The 22,500-nt window shown below is 43.8% G+C and overlaps 1 protein-coding gene across 1 annotated transcript in view; it reads right to left on the bottom strand.

Moving 5' to 3' along the window:
• LOC137635620 (ubiquitin-like modifier-activating enzyme ATG7) overlaps positions 1-13,701 on the bottom strand; it is a gene marked incomplete at its 5' end in the record, with an annotated part of 24,634 nt that extends 10,933 nt beyond the window's left edge. The window contains 4 exons of the mRNA XM_068368091.1: positions 7,096-7,233; positions 7,535-7,656; positions 9,588-9,786; positions 13,589-13,701. Coding sequence (XP_068224192.1) covers positions 7,642-7,656; positions 9,588-9,786; positions 13,589-13,701 — 327 coding nt within the window. The remainder of the gene's footprint in view (positions 1-7,095; positions 7,234-7,534; positions 7,657-9,587; positions 9,787-13,588) is intronic.
• Between the last annotated feature and the right edge of the window lie 8,799 nt (positions 13,702-22,500).

The raw sequence follows: 22,500 nt of genomic DNA, 5'->3' as shown, positions 1-22,500 counted from the left end.
ATTACAGGGGTAGCAGTGCTTGGACCCGCCTCTGGTTGGAAACCTTCAAACTCCCTCTCTGTGACACATGATGGCCACAGCTTACGCCAGGCAGAGTTCAATGTCCTATAGGTCACACCTCGCCAAGCTTGGTCAATCATGTTAACAGAGTTGAGGATGCTGAAGTGTTCCTTCCAGAATTCCTTTAGGGTCAACTTCGTGTCACTGGTCACTTCAAAACACTTTCTGAAAAGGGCCTTGGTATAGAGTTTTTTGAAGTTTGAAATGACCTGTTGGTCCATGGGCTGGAGTATGGGAGTAGTATTGGGGGGCAAGAATTTGATTTTGATAAAGCTGTATTCTTCTTTCAAGTCATCCTCGAGACCTGGAGGATGTGCAGGAGCATTGTCCATAACCAGAAGACATTTCATTGGCAAGCTCTTTTCAATGAGGTAAGCCTTAACCTGGGGGGCAAACACTTCGTTTATCCACTCAGTAAAGAATTGTCTTGTGACCCAAGATTTAGTGTTCGAGCGCCACATAACTGGTAGTGCACTTTTACAAATATTATTTCGTTTGAACACCCGGGGGTTGTCCGAGTGGTACACTAACAAGGGTTTGATCTTGCAATCGCCACTTGCATTTGCACACAGCAACAATGTTAGCCTATCTTTCATTGGCTTGTGACCTGGCATCTTCGTCTCGTCCTTGGTAATGTACGTATTGGCTGGCATTTTCTTCCAAAATAACCCAGTCTCATCACAATTAAAGACTTGTTGTGCGATCAAATTTTGTTCATTTATGTACCGATCGAATTCCCCCACGTATTTATCGGCTGCAATTTGATCCGAACTAGCTGCCTCCCCATGCCTAGTAACACGATGAATACCTGTTCTATTACGAAACTTTTCAAACCAACCCCTGCTCGCTTTAAATGTAAATGAATCACTTTCACTGGTACTCGGACTTTTCTTCACTAATTCTTCATAGATATGCAACGCTTTTTCACAAATGAACGCTTCACTAACACTTTCCCCGGCCAACTGTTTTTCTTTAATAAATATTAAAAGCAACTTTTCCATCTCCTCAATCACTTGTGGCCTTTGCTTAGTTACCGCCGTAACTCCCGTTGCAACATTAGCCTTCTTAATCATTTCTTTATGCTTTAAAAACGTAGAAATGGTCGACTTCGCCATTCCGTATTCTACCGCTAAATCGGACACTCGTACACCATTCTCATATTTCGCTATAATTTCCTTCTTCAACTCGATCGTTGTTCGCACTGTTTTCCTCTTCTCCTTCCCCTTAACACTCATTACTTTCTTGGGACTCATTATGAAAGCTAAAAAAGCAATTAAAAGCACTGAAAATCACTAAATCACAACGAATGCTGATCGCGCGTTGTCTGAGTGACGCTCTCGAGAGAACTGATGCTTCCCGAACAAGCGAGAGTGGCCGAGATGGCGCGATCATCACAAAGCCCATGCGGTCGTCACGTGTTCGGCTGGTCGAGTACCGAATTTTTGGTCGAGCACCGCAGCAAAAATTTCTCGAAAATTTTGGTCGAACTCCGAATTGTTCGAGTATAGAGTCGTTCGACTACCGAGGTATCACTGTATAAGTTTTGCGACACTACTTGCCAATTCCTTACGGTAACATGACTAAGCAAAAAAATGCAAAACAAATAAAAAGGGGCACTCGCGGAAAAATGGCTAACATTCTAATATACGGCATTTCAGAAAAAAAAAATTCAGCCACGTGGTAGGCAAACCATCAAGGCACATTTTCCGACAAATAAACATCTAAATGAATCATTACTCTGTGATAGTTCCTTAGTACGTAGTAATTTTGAAAGAAATGGGAAAAAATGAAAAAATGGCAATCACAGGAAAATCGAACACATACCTATATATACGCCATATCTGGCTAAAAAAAAAGATAGGCATGGGTAGCCAGATCATCTAGAAACACTTTCCAACACTATAAAATTATAAGTTTTGCGACACTACTTGCCAATTCCTTACGGTAACATGACTAAGCAAAAAATGCAAAACAAATAAAAAGGGGCACTCGCGGAAAAATGGCCATTCTAATATACGGCATTTCAGAAAAAAAAAATTTCAGCCACGTGCTAGGCAAACCATCAAGGCACATTTTACGACAAATAAACATATAAATGAATCATTACTCTGTGATAGTTCCTTAGTACGTAGTAATTTTGAAAGAAATGGGAAAAAACGAGAAAATGGCAATCACAGGAAAATCGAACACATACTTATATATACGCCATATCTGGCTAAAAAAAAAATAGGCATGGGTAGCCAGATCATCTAGAAATACTTTCCAACACTATAAAAATATAAGTTTTGCGACACTACTTGCCAATTCCTTACGGTAACATGACTAAGCAAAAAAATGCAAAACAAATAAAAAGGGGCACTCGCGGAAAAATGCCCAACATTCTAATATACGGCATCTCAGATAAAAAAAAAAAGACATGCACGTGTTAGCCCAACCATCAAGGCACACTTTCTAATACATAAACATGAAAAAAAAATCAATAATATACGGCAATTCCTTACTACGTAAAAATTTTTACAAATATTGAAAAAAAACAGAAATTGGCAACCGCAGTTAAATACCCAATATACCAATAACTACGTCGTATCTGACAAAAACAAAGTCACGCATGGGTAGCCAGATCATCTAGACACACTTTCCAACACTAAAAAAACAATAGTTTTACGACACTATTTGGCAATATCTTACGGAAAAATGACTTGGCAAAAAAATAAAAAAAAATGAAAAAGGGGCACTCGCGGTAAAATGCCCAACATTCTAATATACGGCCTCTCAGATAAAAAAAAAGACATGCACGTGTTAGACCAACCATCAAGGCACACTTTCTAACACATAAACAAGAAAAAAAAATGAATAACATACGGCAATTCCTTACTACGTAAAAATTTTTACAAATATTGAAAAAAAAACAGAAATTGGCAACCGCAGTTAAATACCCAATATACCAATAACTACGTCGTATCTGACAAAAACAAATTCACGCATGGGTAGCCAGATCATCTAGACACACTTTCCAACACTAAACAAGCAAAAGTTTTACGACACTATTTGGCAATATCTTACGGAAAAATGACTTGGCAAAAAAATGAAAAAAAATGAAAAAGGGGCACTCGCGGTAAAATGGTCCTCGTGGTGATGAACGACCTTTTAACTAAAAAAAAAATCATGCACATGGTAGCCAAACAATCCACCAAGACTTTCCACAACTGATAACCTATACAAGTTGCACCATTCTACGACAATTTCATAATACGTAATAACTTTGATAATTATGCAAATTACCTTAGAAGGGTAAACTCGGTCGCGCTCGACCCCGACGCGTCTCAGAAATCGGGGAAGGAGTACAGCTACAGCAATGCACATCTGGACACTACTAGAGCGTGTAGGGGAGACACCTCCTGCAGGTCGATCACCCACAAATTCAGTCACGGGGGTGAGTCACGTGAGAAAAACCTCTTTTTTTTTGACGCTCGGGGTCGCGTACGACCCATCGTACCTATCCAGGGTTACAGTCGGGTTAAGTCCCGTGACACGGTCAGTTATCTTACAGCTGTGGGACGTTAGGGATGTACCAGTTTTTCCTCTTCTTTTCCAAAGGGTAAGTTTATTTTTTTTACTTTATAACTTTGTTTTGTTTCTTCTTGTTGTCGGCTAACCCCCAAAATTGGGGGAAGTGCCTTTGGTATATGTATGTATGTATGTATCTCACACTCGATATAATTAGGCATTTCTTTTATTTATTTCGAATGCTCTAGATTAAGGTGAACGATGTGGTGTTCATAATAACGGGGTTGCTCTATGCATCAAGAAACGCACACACACACAAATGGTCCATAAACTTTCCATCTAATTAGAAATCTTGCTAAAAACATCGCTATAGAAAATAAATCTTAATTTTTTTTTGATAGATTAAATTTAGATAGAAATTCCTTGAAGATAAAATAAAAAGTTTATTAAAACAATTCATTTAGGCTTGAAAACCATTGGTACCGTACATGCACACGGGTTTACGCACACACGCACACACTTGTGACCGTCGTTTATACACGTCCCTTTGTCAGTGGGGATACCTGAATGTGGTGAAAGGATTTGTGTATCGTCATGATAGGCAAAGCTGGACTAGTCAGGGCCACCCGTACTAGGTTGGTTTGCTGCGAACGATCAGACAAAAATCTCCCTCACCAATCCGCAGTTTGCCAGTGTGGTGATGAAAACTGGCCAAACTCCAGACATGAATAAGGACATGTCTGAGGCCTTTGTCCTGTAGTGGACTAGAAACAGCTGCATTTGTTTATATATATATATATATATATATATATATATATATATATATATATATATATATATATATATATATATATATATATATATATATATATATATATATATATAAAATTTTGATCATCGTAATCATCAACAGAGAGAGAGAGAGAGAGAGAGAGAGAGAGATTGAATGATCTGAGGTGTTCTGGCATCCTGAAAGAGAGAGAGAGAGAGAGAGAGAGAGAGAGAGAGAGAGAGAGAGAGAGAGAGAGAGAGAGAGAGAGAGAGAGAGAGAGAGAGAGATTTGAGGTGTTCTGGCATCCTGAAAAAGAGAGAGGGAGAGAGAATATTACCGTTAAATAACCATTTAGACGAAACAAACAAAAATGAAGTTTCCGTCTCTCAGCCGTTTGTTTGTTGTGGAAGAGAGAGTGCTGGGGGGGGTTGAGGTTGAGTGAGGTTCGTGGCCGGTGCGGGGCCGGGGGGGCAGTTCGGTGAATTAAGTGGTTATATTTTCCTTGTTTACTGTTTTATTCACTTATTTATTGCTCTGCTTCTTTAGGCTAGTAATGCGTTTCTTTGTCCTATACGTGATTCATACCGTACTTATCTCCTACTCAAATGAATCGACGTACTCTTAACACACACACACACGCACACACACACACCCACGGCTGAGCTGCTCACAGCGGGTGACGGGTCACTACATCAGCCGTTGGGGGGGGGGGGGGGGGGAGTGAGAGGTGGTCGGGTAAATCCCAAGGGTAAATCCTTGGAGGAAAAATAAGTATTAATCCTCTTAGGGTAAATTCGGCATCCTATTATTTTGTTTATTTATTTATTTACTTATTATTATTATCATTATAATTATTTCAGGCTACATATACATAAAAGATTCAGGCCGTAGAAAAACCAACTTGACTAATATATACAGTATATATATATATATATATATATATATATATATATATATATATATATATATATATATATATATATATATATATATATATATATTGCTTGAGGGTACACTCGGGCACACTATTCTGTTTAATTTCTCTTCCTCTTGTTTTGTTAAACTTTTCATAGTTTATATGGGAAATATTTATTTCAACGTTGTTACTGCTCTTAAATTATTTTATTCTTATTTATTTCCGTTCCTCGCAGGGCTATTTTCCCTGTTGGGGCACGTGGGCTTATAGCATCCTGCTTTTCAAACTAGGGTTGTAGCTTAGCATTTGATAACATATATATATATATATATATATATATATATATATATATATATATATATATATATATATATATATATATATTTATATATATATATACATGTATGTATATTTATATATATATATATAGAGAGAGAGAGAGAGAGAGAGAGAGAGAGAGAGAGAGAGAGAGAGAGAGAGAGAGAGAGAGAGAGAGAGAGAGAACAAACCCCCATCCTTTAATACAAGCATGATTTCAGTGACGTTAGAAATTCGCCTGTTAAAATTTTATAAACGGGTGTTAGTATTTTTGTCCTTGTTCTTTTGTACATGATTGTTACCATTCTAACCAACTTCCACAGGACTTCCCTCTTCCTCAAGCACCAAATCATCACTTCAATTGGTATTCTATCAAAAGCTAACCTATACACAGATTAGTAAATAAGTTAGTTTGTTTATAATTATTTGCGATGAAACGTAACAAAACAATAGATTCCATTTTAGGTGGGATTTTTAAGTAAAGCGTGATATAAAATTACATTAATTTAATTAATTTTGGATTTCTATGGATATAGCAAAAACTATCACATACACTGATGGTTTTGTTATTCACAAGACATCTTATACAACAGATATAACCTAGATTAACTAACACTTGCCCTAAGGTTCAACCTTGTCTTATCTGAAAGTCATCTTATATGCGGAAATATACGGTACACAAACTAGAAGAGATAAAGGGGAAAAGTATTTTAACTTTAGCCAATATATTCAATGAGGTGAGAATGTTCATTTACACCCCCAGTTGAAATCAAAGTGGTTTGCCAGAGAGCAAAAGTGGGAGCGGGAGGGCTTTCCCACTTCTGACTGGTAACAACCAGTCAGTTGCTGACTTGTTAAATATTTTAACACCTGTATACCAGCCTTAATGATACAGTATCACTTGCCTACGTAAAGAACGAGGGATTGTATTCCTGTATGAACCAATGCAATTTCACTGTATACATTAGATGAACTAGCAAGTCAAGTTCAAGTCTGACTGTTAGTAAATAATACCACATATCTTAGTGTTTATCATTGTAGAAAGTCCAGTTTCTAGTAACTTTTGGACAGCTGGATGGCAGATAAATAGAACTCTGTATATTCAATGAGTTGGAGTTAACAACCCTTTTACCCCCAATGGACGTACTGGTACGTTTCATAAAACTCATCCCTTTACCCCCATGGACGTACTGGTACGTCCTTGCAAAAAACCGCTATTTACATTTTTTTTTTGCATATTTTTGATAACTTTATGAGAAACTTCAGGCATTTACCAAAAGAATGAGACCAACCTGACCTCTCTATGACGAAAATTAAGGCTGTTAAAAGCAATTTAAAAAATATATATAACAAAATGTGCTTAAAAAAAACGCCTGGGGGTTGAGGGTTGGAAAGTTCCAAATAGCCCGGGGGTAAAAGGGTTAATAGAAGTACAGTATATACACCTCAGCTAATTAAAAATCTGTAAAATTTAACCCTACAAAAGAAAAAATAATGGTAAAAGTAAAACATATCTACTCACATCTGCTGATGACTCACGAAGGGTGGGGTAATCGCTCAGTGGATGAAGCGAAAACTCATTAGCAGTTAAAGCAATACTGTAGAAACCCTGGCTCACAAGAGCTTCATGACTAGAATATGTAGCAAGTAAAGAAGATATCTGGAAAAGAGAGATTTCTTAGCGAACAAAACTCACTCTAATGTGTATTATGATATCTTCCTTATTATAGAAGGTTAGACTCTCATATATACCATGCTTTTGATGTCACATAAAATGAAACTGCACATACACTGACGTCACATAAAATAAGAATGCTTATGCAATGACATAAGTAAAAAATCATACCATATCAAATTCAATTTTTGAAAGCAACCATCAAATTTCACAATAAAATCCATATCAATCATAATACCAAATGAATAATATTACTGTATATAAAAACGGAACAAATGAAACGAACCTGATCATCTGTAAATACTGATGTAATCGGCTGAGGATGCTGGACAAGGGGAACTGTCCTAGGCAAAGTAAACGCTGGAAAGGCAAACCAGTAGTAATAATGGTAGGCTACTTCTTGAGATCCTAGAAGATAAAAACAAATAATCATACCAAAATTAACATCTAAATTCTCAAATATAAAATCGAAATATTCTATGTTCATATGGTTAATCTAAATTGTGATAAGATCTTGAAGAGATTTGTTTAAACTAAAGAAAATAAATTTAGCTCTTGTGACATTGCATAAAATCTACCCAGATCCAGCGGCAATGCTATTATGTCTCTTAATCTCCATATGTTCGTTTCCATCTTTTCCAAACTAGCCATGCTACTTTTTTTAAATGGGACTTTCTCCTATTTTTTTCTTTTTATTTGAGTAAATCCTTTGGGTGAGCCCTGCCCTAGAGTTTATAAATGGGACTGAGTGGTATTTTTCACCCATGTTTTACAAATGATTCCAGGTTAAACATATGTCAGACAGATGTTTCTTATTAAATACTTATATAAAATATGTGCTTCAAGTGGCTCTGCATTACAGATTAAGACAATTTCTGCAATCATGATACAATATATATGCTGGCAATAAAAGTGGGCATTGTAATTGAAGATAACATTTTCATAGATAAAAACATGCCACAGCTATTCAATGATTGTTTTACACAATCCCACTAACTACATGGCCCGTATTTCTGTGACGAGGAAATCCCAGTCTCATTCAACTTATATCACAAGACGAAGAGGATTCATATTGTATGTACTCTTTCTTGCTCACTAATGGCACTGTCATCTAGCTTCTCTGAGAGTTTATAGTCAACAAGTTCTTTTCTCTCTAAGAATTTATAGTCAACATGTTCTTTTCCATAACTATCTTATCCGTTGCAGTGATCAATTATCAGTCAGTGACCACCTTACCATCTCCGTAACCTGGATTGCATAAAAATTATTCTCCGTTTTATTTATGTATTACTATGGAGATGTAGTAGGCTTAGGTACCATACATTTGTGAATAACCTAAAGTAGAATGACTTTATCCTTCACTTGTCAATTTCAGGGGTATTTTAGTTTATATATTACTTTTCATCTTGAGATTTTGATTCTAGCAATTTTCTCTAAATAAGCCATTTCACTTTTTAATTGTTTTACATGCCTCTTGTATAACCGTATTTTGTTTTATTTTTGTTTATCACACTCTTTATATATCTAATTTTGTATTCATGATATGCAACATTGTTGTATTAAAGAATTTTTCACTTTTCTGTTTTCAACCGATTGCAGCATTCAATTATATGAATTTGGTATTTGATCCAATGCTTAATGTAGGATCAGTGTCTTTATTTACTCAAGTTTTGTGGTATACTTAGTTTCAATGTTTGTTTAAGCAAACTGGATACCTTTCCTTTACTTTTAGGGTCTTCCTGGGAAAGCTAACAGTTTGTTAGGCTTCTTTACACCTTGATCCCCCCATCTTTGTATATCAAACTGGGGCCAGACATACTCACCACAGTAGATATGAAAGACATGCCAAAGGTGGGCCATTTGGTATCCCTTCACCCAAAATATGTTAAGAGATTGTTTCATTGTCATAACAGGACTCATGACCATACTGTAACACAGATCTCACTAAACTAATATTCTGTATAACCTGATTTTTATATGTAATTTCAGCCAATTTGAATTCCAAATTTTAATTAACCTAGCCATTGTTAAATTCCTTATCATCATCATCTCCTCCTACGCCTATTGACGCAAGGTGGCCTTGGTTAGATTTCGCCAGTCGTTTCTATCTTGAACTTTTAAATCAATACTTCTCCATTCATTCATCTTTGTTTAATTACATCAATAATCAGTTACATGCTTCCTCTTTTCCATCACACACTGCTCCTGCATCCTTTCCTCTAAATATTTTCCAATAACATTACAACAAAAATATTTCAAATTCCTATCAACCATTCTTTTATAAACAACACCAATACAAATATATTAATCACAATTACGTCACATGAGAATCTACTCACCGCAAAAGTGAACATTAGAAATGAAGCCAGGACAGAAGGATTTTTAATGGCATCCCCAGAGGTTATTGCCTCCCATAACCGAGTTGATTTCTTTCTAAGTATTTCCACCTTGTCCCTATTCTTAAATTCTTCAATTGTATTGGTATTAATGAGTGTTCCAGGTGCACTGCATGACCATGTTGATGATGTCTGTTGGTTCCTGAAATATTTTAGCATTGATAGAATTATTATTATAAAAAAATGGCATTTATCCAGTCCAATAAGTCAAACTTAAATCTTAAGAGAATTGAGTGGGATTTTAATATACAGCATATCTATTACAAATATTACAAAAATGCGAATATTTCCTAAAATCTCTTAATTGGCAATAACAAAATTATTTATATCATAATTGGCAACACACCTATTAAAAAATGTTATTTTCATTAGTAAAATAAATTTTTGAATATACTTACCCGATAATCATGTAGCTGTCAACTCTGTTGCCGACAGAAATCTACGGTCGGGATACGCCAGCGATCGCTATACAGGTGGGGGTGAACACAACAGCGCCATCTGTGGTCAGGTACTCCAGTACTTCTTGTCAACACCACCTCAATTTTTTCCTCGGTCCACTGGTTCTCTATGGGGAGGAAGGGTGGGTCAATTAAATCATGATTATCGGGTAAGTATATTCAAAAATTTATTTTACTAATGAAAATAACATTTTTCAATATTAATCTTACCCGATAATCATGTAGCTGATTCACACCCAGGGTGGTGGGTGGAGACCAGCATACATGTTAACAAAGAAGCTAAGTATCCCGTATTTTATTTTATTAGTTATTCAAAAATAACATAAAATAAATAAGTACCTGGTAAGGAAGACGACTTGAACCATTACTCTGCCTTTATTAAGTACGTCTTCCTTACTGAGCGTAGCGGTCCTCTTAGGATGCTGAACGACTCTTAGGTGCTGAAGTATAAAGGGCTGCAACCCATACTAAAGGACCTCATCACAACCTTTAACCTCGGCGCTTCTCAAGAAAGAATTGACCACCCGCCAAATCAACAAGGATGTGGAAGGCTTCTTAGCCGACCGTACAACCCATAAAAAGTATTCAAGAGAAAGGTTAAAAAGGTTATGGGATTATGGGAATGTAGTGGCTGAGCCCCCGCCTACTACTGCATTCGTTGCTACGAATGGTCCCAGGGTGTAGCAGTTCTCGTAAAGAGACTGGACATCTTTGAGATAGAATGATGCGAACACTGACTTGCTTCTCCAATAGGTTGCATCCATAACACTCTGCAGAGAACGGTTCTGTTTGAAGGCCACTGAAGTAGCCACAGCTCTCACTTCATGTGTCCTTACCTTCAGCAAAGCAAGGTCTTCTTCCTTCAGATGAGAATGTGCTTCCCTAATCAGGAGCCTGAATAGGTAAGAAACTGAGTTCTTAGACCTTGGAAGAGAAGGCTTCTTGATAGCACACCATAAGGCTTCTGATTGTCCTCGTAAAGGTTATGACCTTTTTTAGATAGTACCTAAGAGCTCTAACTGGGCAAAGTACTCTCTCCAGTTAGTCCCCCACCAAGTTGGACAGGCTTGGGATCTCGAACGACTTAGGCCAAGGACGTGAAGGAAGCTCGTTTTAGCAAAAAACCGAGCTGCAAGGAACATGTAGCCGTTTCAGATGTGAAAACTATGTTCCTGCTGAAGGCGTGGATCTCACTTACTCTTTTAGCTGTTGTCAAGCACACGAGGAAAAGAGTTTTTAATGTGAGGTCCTTAAAAGAGGCTGATTGGAGAGGTTCAAATCTTGATGACATAAGGAACCTTAGGACCACGTCTAGATTCCAGCCTGGAGTGGACAACCGACGTTCCTTTGAGGTCTCAAAAGACCTAAGGAGGTCCTGTAGATCTTTGTTGGTGGAAAGATCCAAGCCTCTGTGGCGGAAAACCGCTGCCAACATACTTCTGTAACCCTTAATCGTAGGAGCTGAAAGGGATCTTACGTTCCTTAGATGTAACAGGAAGTCAGCAATCTGGGTTACAGTGGTACTGGTTGAGGAAACTGCATTGGCCTTGTACCAGCTTCGGAAGACTTCCCCTTGAGACTGATAGACTCTGAGAGTGGATGTCCTCCTTGCTCTGGCAATCGCTCTGGCTGCCTCCTTCGAAAAGCCCCTAGCTCTTGAGAGTCTTTCGAAAGTCTGAAGGCAGTCAGACGAAGAGCGTGGAGGTTTGGGTGTACCTTCTTTACGTGAGGTAGACGTAGAAGGTCCACTCCTAGAGGAAGAGTCCTGGGAATGTCGACCAGCCATTGCAGTATTATTATTATTATTATTACTTACTAAGCTACAACCCTAGTTGGAAAAGCAGTATGCTATAAGCCCAGGGGCTCCAACAGGGAAAATAGCTCAGTGCGGAAAGGAAAAAAGGAAAATAAAATATTCTAAGAAGAGTAACAACAATAAATATCTCCAATATAAACTATAAAAACTTTAACAAAACAAGAGGAAGAAAAATAAGATAGGAGTGTGTGCTCGAGTGTACCCTCAAGCAAGAGAACTCTAACCCAAGACAGTGAAAGGCCATGGTACAGAGGCTATGGCACTACCCAAGACTAGAGAACAGTGGTTTGATTTTGGAGTGTCCTTCTCCTAGAAGAGCTGCTTACCATAGCTAAAGAGTCCCTTCTACCCTTACCAAGAGGAAAGTGCCACTGAACAATTACAGTGCAGTAACCCCTTGGGTGATGAAGAATTGTTTGGTAATCTGTGTTGTCAGGTGTATGAGGATAGAGGAGAATATGTAAAGAATATGCCAGACTATTCAGTGTGTATGTAGGCAAAGGGAAAGTGAACCGTAACCAGAGAGGAGGATCCAATGTAGTATTGTCTGGCCAGTCAAAACACCCCATAACTCTCTAGCGGTAGTATCTCAACGGGTGGCTGGTGCCCAGGCCAACCTACTACCTGAGAATACCAGGCCACAATAGTTAGTGAAAATGAGGGTTAATGACGTCAGAAGCCGGAAAACTAAAGGCAGGGATCCGGCATCATACAGTGTTGCCAGATCCCTGCCTTTAGTTTTCCCGCTTCTGACGTCATTAACCCTCATTCTTTCCAACTATTGTGGTCTGGTATCACTGTTTGCCCGTCGGCCATGCTCGATCGTGTGGACAGGGCTTTACCCAGCCAAGAGAGGGTAAGTGGTCTTGACATCCCATTTGACCTCAAAGAGTTTTCTGCATCTGAACACTTCTTAATGAGCAGCATCATATCTTTTTTAATTAAAAGGGGTACTACCAACATATGACATGCACTGCGTCGGTCAAGCAAGAAACCACCAATTACCCAACACCTCCCAGTCACCTGAGCAAGGGGAGGTTCTCCAAAGCAAGCAATACAGTCGATAAGACTTGTATCTTTATTAAAACAGGAGGCTTATTCTGGACCAAAATGCTGACGAAACTGCCATATAGAGTTAGAGTAAAAGAATGATAACGATTTTAAAACCACCTTACAATACACAACAATAATGATGAATAACCTACAATACACCATAAATTTTCACTTCCACAAAAACATGAAAAACATACAATACGTGACTTTCAAAAACTCCTAACATACCCATTCTAAACACATTATACCCAAGTACACAGTATTTTCAGAGTAATAATGATAACCATACACAAATATCTATACATTACTGTAATTAAGAACCAACTTTGAGTGATGGTAATAAAACAAATCTTGGATAAGGTTTAAACAAAGAGGCTCTACTGAGTACACTAGGTTGAAGAAGGGAGAGCTTTTGACAAGAAAGAAGCCTAATTTAGTATTGGAGGCTGCACATTCCATTACTATTATCATTACTAGCTAAGCTACAACCATAGTTGGAAAAGTACAGGATACAAGTCCCAGAGCTCTAACGTGGTTTTTCTGCAATGACTGGGATCTAAGGAAAAAGTTCTGAGGCTTTATAATATATTAGAGACAGTGCACAATAAAATACTAACCCATCCAGTGCATCATATTCGACACTCAAACGAGTAGGGAGCCCTTGAGCATCAGAGTTAGCATAGCTTCCTACAAGATCGACAGGTTCCTCGCTTAGATGCAGCACATCAAGCTGTGAAGAAATTGCAGAGCACTAATTAAAGGGCTTCCAGTAAATTCAAATGCCTGCAGAACACTAATTAAAGAACTTTCTGTAATTTCAAAATGCCTTAGTTGATTATGTATGGTTCTCACTAAATGGGAGACTACAGAATTTAGCTTTGGTAAAAGTACTTAGCGCATATAAAATTTCATAGCGTTTTCAATGTTTTATAACATACAAATCATTATTCCTTATTTAATTCCAGCATTAGATATACAAGACTGATTTATATGTGATCTATCAATGCGACAGATTGCTTTTCTTATAAAATGACACCAAATAGTTTAAACCCCTGGCATGGTGCATGATGAAGGTCGTTTTGCAAAATTGGTACCCAGTCCCATATGAGCTTGTGCCGTATCTGGCTTGTTTGTTCCACCGTTTGTCCAATTCATCTAAATAACAAGAAAGAGACTAGTTCAACACAGGTGGTGGTCACAGAGTAATACCTCTGGGGAATATGGTATTCGTACTGTCAACGTCAAACTGAATTGTATCCTCAGCACTATAGCTGGTATTTTGATTTCAAAAATTACCTTATAAATAAAATTCTACTACAAAACAAAAACTATATTTTTCCAGAATGTCAATTATGATTTTAAAAAAAAAAAATAGTTTTTAATCCAGCGTAAATATTTGGAAAGCTAAATGTATGTTTTATTAAATACTGTAAAGTCTAATGCATTAAAATGACAAATTCGGAGATAATTTGTATTTTTCCTAACCATACAAACCTTAGCTATTTACATTGGGTTTACCTTTCGGCGTAGCTGAAATGACGAGCCAATAGTTTTTAACGAGGGTTAACTAACCCCCCCGCTAGTTAGCGGGGATAGGGGAAGGGGTAGCTTGCTACCCCTCCCCCCCAACACACCGGTGATTTGCTTCACTTCACTTAGAGGTAGGACTTGACTTGGGGGCCAGGGCTGGCGGGCAAATATGTGTAAATAGCTAAGGTTTGTTTGGTTAGGAAAAATACAAATTATCTCCGAATTTGTCATTTGTTCCGTAATCGAAATACAAACCACGCTATTTACATTGGGTGACTTACTCCTTAGGAAGGGTGGAAAGTCCCCAGCCTTACTGACTTTGGCTTTGCCCGGGGGCTCCGCCTCCCAGTGAGTAGCACTTGAGAGAAGGAGCCCCTGCACCTCATAAGTTCCTTGCTTCGCTAGGAACGAGTGGCCTACATAAGTTGTGTATGGAGGAAAGCGTGACTCGTCCTATGAAGTTGACCTTGAGACCTTTAGATAGGAATCTAAGATAGGACGTTCCCAATACCACCTCGTCAGGGTATGGGGGACGCGACAGTATTAAGCTTAATACTAAGAGCACAAGGAAGCATGGGTTACCTGCAGAGGTCGAGGTCAGCTATGCGAGGACCAGGATGCTGCTTCCCCAAGAGAGGGGAGAATGAAGAAAGAAGTAAGGGTCAGACATACTCTTTCATTCACGCAGACTAAAACCGGGTAACAACGCCCTCAACCTACTGCTACTTGTCCAAAAAGGAGCCTGAGGTTAGACCAGCTGTTGTGCAGCCACCACAGGGCCGATAGAAAACGTATCGAGGCTCCTGTGGGTCACGTCCTGCAGGTAGTGGGCTGTGAAGGTCGTTTGACGCTTCCAGACCTCATCTTGAAGCACCTGCGTCACAGAAAAGTTTCTCTTGAAGGCCAGGGACGTAGCAACGCCCCTGACGTCATGTGCCCTAAGGCGACGTGACGGAGGAGGGTCTGGATTCAAGGCGTGGTAGATAACCCTTCGAATCCAAGCCGAGATGATATTCTTGGTGACCGGCCAGGGTCCGTTGGAACTGTTGAAGAGCCAGAAAGACGGCCTTCAACTCTAGCAGGTTGATGTGCAGGTACTTTTCTGATTCTGACCAAAGGCCTGAAGTCCTCTGGTTCAGAACGTGCGCCCCCCAACCTTCTTTTGATGCGTCCGAAAACAGTGTCAATTCCGGGGGGAGGACGAGAAGATCCACTCCCTTCCGCAGGTTCTCGTCGACCAGCCACCACCGCAGGTCCGTCCGTTCCAAAGATCCTATCGGGACCTGTACATCCGGGGAATCGGATCCTTGATTCCACCGGGACTTGAGCCGCCACTGCAGGGATCTCATCCTGAGATGGCCGTTTGGAACCAGACGAGCCAGGGAGGACAGGTGACCTAAGAGACGCAACCACGATTGGGCGGGAAGCTCTTCTCGCCTGAGGAAGGGTTCCGCCACCCTCCTCAGCCTTGCTATCCTGTCGTCTGATGGAAAGGCTTTGTGGAGATTGTTGTCTAACAACATGCCTAGATAAACCAGTCGTTGGGACGGCTGCAGAGAGGACTTCTTGAGGTTTACCACGATCCCCAGATCCTGGCAAAGACCCAGAAGCCTGTCTCGGTGTCGAAGAAGGGTCGACTCCGAGTCTGCTAAGATCAGCCAATCGTCCAGATAACGAAGGAGACGGATGCCGTTCCTGTGCGCCCAAGATTAAATCAGGGTGAACACTCTGGTGAACACCTGAGGTGCTGTGGGGAGACCGAAACACAGCACCTTGAACTGGTAGGTCTTGTCGTCTAGGATGAATCTCAAGTACTTCTTGGAAGATGGATTGATTGGGATCTGGAAGTACGCGTCCTTTAGATCCAGTGTGCACATGAAGTCTAGAGGTCTCACCGCAAGTCTGACCGTGTCCGCTGTCTCCATGCTGAACCGAGTTTGCTTGACAAACTCGTTCAGAGCCGAGAGGTCGATGACAGGTCTCCAGCCTCCAGACGCCTTCTTTACAAGAAAGAGTCGACTGAAGAAGCCTGGGGAGCCGTCGACGACCTCCTGGAGAGCATCCTTCTTGAGCATGGTCTCGACTTCTGCCCGAAGGGCTAGCCCCTTTACCGATCCCATGGCATAGGAGCTCAACGACACTGGATTCGCTGTCAGGGGAGGTTGAGATATTATGAACGGACGCGATAGCCTTGGCCGATCACAGAAATCGTCCAAGCATCGGCCCCGTGTTGCTGCCACCTGTGCACGCAACATCGAAGGCATCCCCCCACAGGTGGACACGCGGGGGGACTGCCACTCCTAGTGTTTGCGGCCGCGGCCGCTCCCTCTAGGAGTCTTGCCTCCCCTGGAGGACTTACCGCCCCCTTTGACCTTGGATGGAAAGGGCTGGGGCTTAGACACCACTTTCTTAGCTGCCGGTGCCTGCTTTGGTGTCTTGCGAGGCTGCTGCTGCTGTTGCTGCGGAGCTGGAGGCTTATAGGGCCGAGCTGTAAGGTCCCTATGGAGGAGGAAGTCCTGGCTAGACTTCCTCCACCTCTCAGCCGTTCGTCCCATATCCTGGGGTTCCAACAGATTCTCCCCAAGGAGGGAAGCATGTCTGAGCCTACAGACATCCACGGCGGGGACCTTCGGGTGGAACTTCTCGGTCACCGCATCACGCCGCTTCAATACCGAGTTGGCCCACAGGGTGGTAACCTGGTGTGCCAGGAACTCGATGGAGCAGGTGCCCGAGAGTAGGAAGGTCTCCAGGGCCTTCCTATTGGTCTCCTTAGACAAGTCCTCGGAGCGCAATAGGATGCCCAGAGACCCTAGCCATATATCCAGCCACGAAGTGGCCTGCATGGCGCACTTCGCGACCTTCTCATGGCTTAGGATCTCCGACGCCGAGAACGTCACCTGCCGGGCGGAGAGCTTCTCGAGAGGAACTCCCTTAGCAAGCTCTTCTACGGAATGATGGAGAGGAAGAGCGAGACTAGAATCCCCCAAGATCTCAAAATACCTCCTCTGCTGGAGACGAGGAGGTGGGAGGAGTTTGTTTCCGGCAGAGGAACGACTAGAGGAAGCAAGAGTTGCGAGTTGGGCATTGGCCCTGGCTCTGGCACTCTTCAACCCCTGAGACCAGGGCAGAGCCACACTGGTCTTAGGGGGTTTCTGAGTACCGAACACCTGGTCCAGGACTGTGTCCTTGCCTTCTCGGGGGGCGATCACGGGGTCCATGAACCCGTTGAGTTGCCTCATCAGGCTCAGGACCTGCCAGAAAGTATGCTCAGACTCCTGCTGGTCTTCTCCTTGCGGACTGGCAGCTAAGTCTCCAGTCCCCGGAATCTCTTCCTGGGGAGATGCGTGGACGTTCTCCCGGGGCGCAGCTGGTTCCTGACGAATCCTAGAAGACGACTTTGGGATTGTCTTGGAGTCCTTGGGTTCCCTCCTGGGCGGGATACACGACCCCAACAAAGAGGTTCGGAAAGCGCCCTCCGCGCGAGACGATTCTCCTCCATGAGGAGACGACTCCCCCCTTGGTGCCGAGGGGGAGACTATCACCTCACTGGATTCACCCGAGGACGGAAAAGCCTCGTCCTCGGGAGAAGAAGAAAGCGCCTACGAAGGGGATGGAGCCTTCCTGACAGACCTCTTAGGAACCAACTTCTCCCTAAGGGAAGTCACCACGAAGTCCACTCCTCTCCTTCTCTTCAGCGGGGGCGAGGCAGCCGTTGGCTTGTGTCCTTGATCGGCGAGTGCCGGCTTCATAGCCTTCACTAACGCCCGCATCAGAGGACCAAACCAAGTCTGCCGAGACATGGGAGTCCGAAATTCCCGCTGGAGGGAAGGGGATCGGGCGATCCTTCGGGGTGGACACCACTGGACCTGCCTGAAAAGGAAGGGGGGAAGAAAGTTGTACTGACCTCTCTCATGTGTCTTCCCTATCCTGCACAAGAGTCCTGCGCTTCGGCGGAGGCGATCCTGAGTGCGGTCTAGCGACACGCGTCCCTGCTGCTGTCGCGGGCTGCGAAACCTGACGCAAACGGCGATCGCGCGCAGGCGAGCGGTCGCGAAGGCAAGTGGGCGCGAGGGCGCACAGACGAACGAGCGCGTGGGCCAGCTGGCGATCGAGCACGTTGGCGCGTCAGCGAGGGAGCGCGTTGACGCGTGGGCGAACGAGATCGCTCCGATGACCGCTGACGATGTTCTTCAGGAGATCTGTAGCGCGTGGGAGAGCGATGGCGCGCTGGTGAACGCTGGCGCGTAGGCGAGCGATGGCGCATGGTGGCGCGTTGGCGAGCGATAGCGCGTAGACCGCGTAGGCGAACAACCGCGCGAGGGCGAGCTGACAGAAGGCGACCCATGTCCCTCCAGATCCTCTGGGCGACGGCGCGTTGGAGAACGCTTGCGCGCAGGCGATAGGTCACGCAGGCGGTCTGGAGATCGCCGATGTTCAGGTGATCGCTGACGCGCTGGGGACTATTGACGCGCAGGAGATCGCTGACGAGCAGGCGAATGTTGATGCGTCTGTGATCACTGGCGAGCAGGAGGGCGACACGTGGAATCCTGTGAGGGAACTGCCAGCGCGGGGCGCAGAGGCGAACGCTCACGAACGGGCTCAGGAACAGGAGGCGCGTGGGCGTACAGGCCTTTTGGAAGTACGCGCTGGAGACCGCGAGCGTTGTTGCGCTGGAACAGGCTGACGAGCAGGATCGCGAGGGCGAGGAGAAGAGTCCTTGGCCAAGACCTGAACCGAAGTTCTAGGTCACGCGGGCGAACGTGGGCGCGTATCTGGAACTGGAAGCGGGCAGGAGAACTAGAGAGCTCAGGAGACCGATGGCGCGCAGGGCGCACAACAGGAACAGCAGGATGTTCGGAGTCCTCAGGAGAGCGCTGGCGAGCAGTGGGGCGATGATCATCAGAAGCGCGCTGACGAACAGGAGAGCGCTGACGATCAGGAGAGCGCTGACAAGCAGGGGAGCGCCTGTGCGCTAACACTGCAGAAGGGCGCGCAGGGGAACGCTGGTGCACTGGGCGCTCAACAGGAACAACCTGCTAAAAGATGTCCTCAGGAGAGCGCTGGCGAGAAGGGGGCGATCATCAGGAGAGCGCTGGCGAACAGGAGAACGCTGACGATCAGGAGAGCGCTGACGAGCAGGGGAGCGCCTGTGCTCTAACACTGCAGAAGGGCACGCAGGGGAACCCTGACGCGCAAGGGAAGGATCCCTTTGCCCAGAAGGGACCGTTGCCCGTCGGGTGACGAGGTCAGGCTGCTGGACATCTGCTCCAGAAGCTGAAGATCTGGAAGGCGTAGGAGACCGATCCCCAGAGAGGTCTAAGGAAGCTGAAGCTGCAGGCTGCTTACGGCGAGGAGAGTCCCCCTCGGAGGAAGGAGGCGAAGATTCAAAAAGGCGCCTCTTAGCGCCCTTATAGGGAGACAGGAGGCCCTTGCGGCGCAGCGGACGGTGAGCCTTACGGCGAAGGCGGCCACGAGGAAGATCATCAGGACCATCAGTCCTCCGAAGGGGAGTCTCAGTCAAAGCACTCCCCCTAGAAGGAGGCTTGGCAGCAGAAGAGCCCGCGGGACTCCCTTCCCCCTTCGAAGGATGTACGGAAGGGGGAGGAGAGCCTTCAGCACCATCATCCACAACAGTACCTGCAGAGGATTGACCCGACCCGTCGGAAGCCTCTGCCACCACGACGTCGACGATAGACAGAGGGTCTACCTCTGCTATCACCGGCGACTGCTTAACAGTGGCCCCTAACTGGACAAGGTCAATCAGGGCTTCCCTGGAGGGCAGGCCCTTAAGCCCCAAGGAAGCCCAAATCTGAAAAAGATCATCATTAGACAAGGAGTCATTAGCAACAACCTCCCCCGGAGGAGGCGGAGGAACCGCCCCGCTATGGGAGGCGACGCCCTCTCCCCCAATCCAAGGTCGGGAAACAGAACTAGGGCCTGCGCTCCCACTCGGCGGTCTCTCCTTAGGAGCCGAACGAGGGGGAGCTTCGGAGGAGGTTTGGGCGGCGAAAGGAGAGTCCCGAGAGCCTTCCTCCTTCAAGGCAACCCCGGAAGGACAACGGTCTCTCTTGGAATTCTTCTTACGCCGGCGGCCAAACCTCTCCCACTGGGAGGCAGACCACTCCCTGCACTCACTATACGTGTTCTCTTTGTCACACCGTCGGCCTCGACACTGCGGGCAAAGGGTGTGAGGATCTGTGTCCACCGCAGACATAAAAGTACCGCAAGGGCGACCGGCAATACCAGGGCACTTGCGCATGGTGAACAAAAAAGGGTGAGGCCAATTTCAAAACGCAGACACACAAACTGGAAGAAAAAGCAAAAAAAGATTAAGGCTGTCAACGAGGACGATGGACAGACACATCTGTTCATCGCCGGAGCCAAAAGTGAAGTAGGGCAAATCACCGGTGTGTGGGGGGGGAGGGGTAGCAAGCTATCCCTTCCCCTACCCCCGCTAACTAGCGCGGGGGTAGTTAACCCTCGTTAAAAACTATTGGCTCGTCATTTCAGCTACGCCGAAAGGTAAACCCAATGTAAATACTGTAGCGTGGTTTGTATTTCGGTTACGGAACAATCATTATTATTCACAGTCAAAGAAATATCTTCCTCTGGAGGAAGAGGAGGAGCTGCCTCGCTATGGGAGGCAACTCCCTCTCCCACACCCCGGGATCGGTCAACAGAACTACGGTGTACGCTACCACTTGCCGGCTTCTCGGGAGAGACCGATCGAGTGGGAGCTTCGGAGGAGGTTTGGGCAACGGAGGAAGAGTCCTTGGGATTTTCTATTTTCAAAGAAACCTTTGAAGAAGAGATATTCCGTTTGGACTTCTTCTTCCGGCGCCGAGAAAACCTCTCCCACTGGGAGGCAGACCACTCCCTACATTCGCCACATACGTTAACACTATCACACCGTTGGCCCCTACAATGAGGACACAAGGTGTGGGGATCCGTGTCGACCGCCGACATAAATGTGCTACAGGGGCGGTCACTTAAACCAGGACACTTACGTATGATGGCAGAGGCCAACTTCACAAACACTCTGGAAAAAGAAAAAGCAAAGAAAGATTAATAATGGCTGATCAACAAAAGCGAGGGTGAGAGCGGACACGTCCGTCCGTCACCCCGAGCCAATAGCAAAGTGAGCTAAATCACAGGTATGTGTGAGGGGGGGGGGGGGGGGAGCAGGCTACCCCTCCCTAACACCCCCCCCCCCCCCCCCCCGCTAACTAGCGGTGGGATAGCAAATCCTTGTTAAAAATCTAATGGCCCGTCATTTCAGCTACGCCTTAAGTAATTACCCATATTAAATAGCGTGGTTTGTATTTCAGTTACGGAACAAATCTGTTTTAATGTCGTTAATGTTTCTAAAATATTTTATTTTCATTGTTCATTATTTATTATATCTTTTATTTATTTCCTTATTTCCTTCCCCGCACAGAGCTATTTTTCCCTGTTAGAGCCCTTGGGCTTATAGCATACAGTATTTGCTTTTCCAACTAGGATTATAGCTTAGCTAATAATAATAATAATAATAATAATTTGATTACGTGGATTTTTATTGCAGTCTCTTCTATACTGTACTCAATGCACACCCTTCGCTGGAAATGAAAACCTTGTACAGTATATCCAAATAGCATTATATCACAAAACTGAGATAATGAGATTTGTGAAAATTGGGTGGTATCCCTAATTAACGGATTTTGAGCGAAGCGAAAAATCTATTTTTGGGTGAGATAGCCATGGCGTCCTGATGGAAGGTTCCTTTTTGGTAGCTTCCTTGGGTAAATAACTACTAAGATATTCCCAGAGAATTTAACCACAGGTTATCACAGAATTCTAACTTCTGGAGCGAGTATCCTAAAGGTTTCCCTTTTAAGACATCGTATATCAACAGGGGACGCATGTATTAACGCGCCACATAGCTATCTACACCCCGAACAGAGTTAATGCTTCGGTGTGTAAGGGCTGAGAATAGCTGGGAGCCGTTCCATAGCTAATC

Source organism: Palaemon carinicauda, unplaced genomic scaffold (genome assembly GCF_036898095.1).
Source record: "Palaemon carinicauda isolate YSFRI2023 unplaced genomic scaffold, ASM3689809v2 scaffold1492, whole genome shotgun sequence".
NCBI lineage: Eukaryota > Metazoa > Arthropoda > Malacostraca > Decapoda > Palaemonidae > Palaemon > Palaemon carinicauda.
The sequence above is the reverse complement of the archived record's forward strand: the minus strand, read 5'-3'. Positions and strand labels throughout refer to the sequence as shown.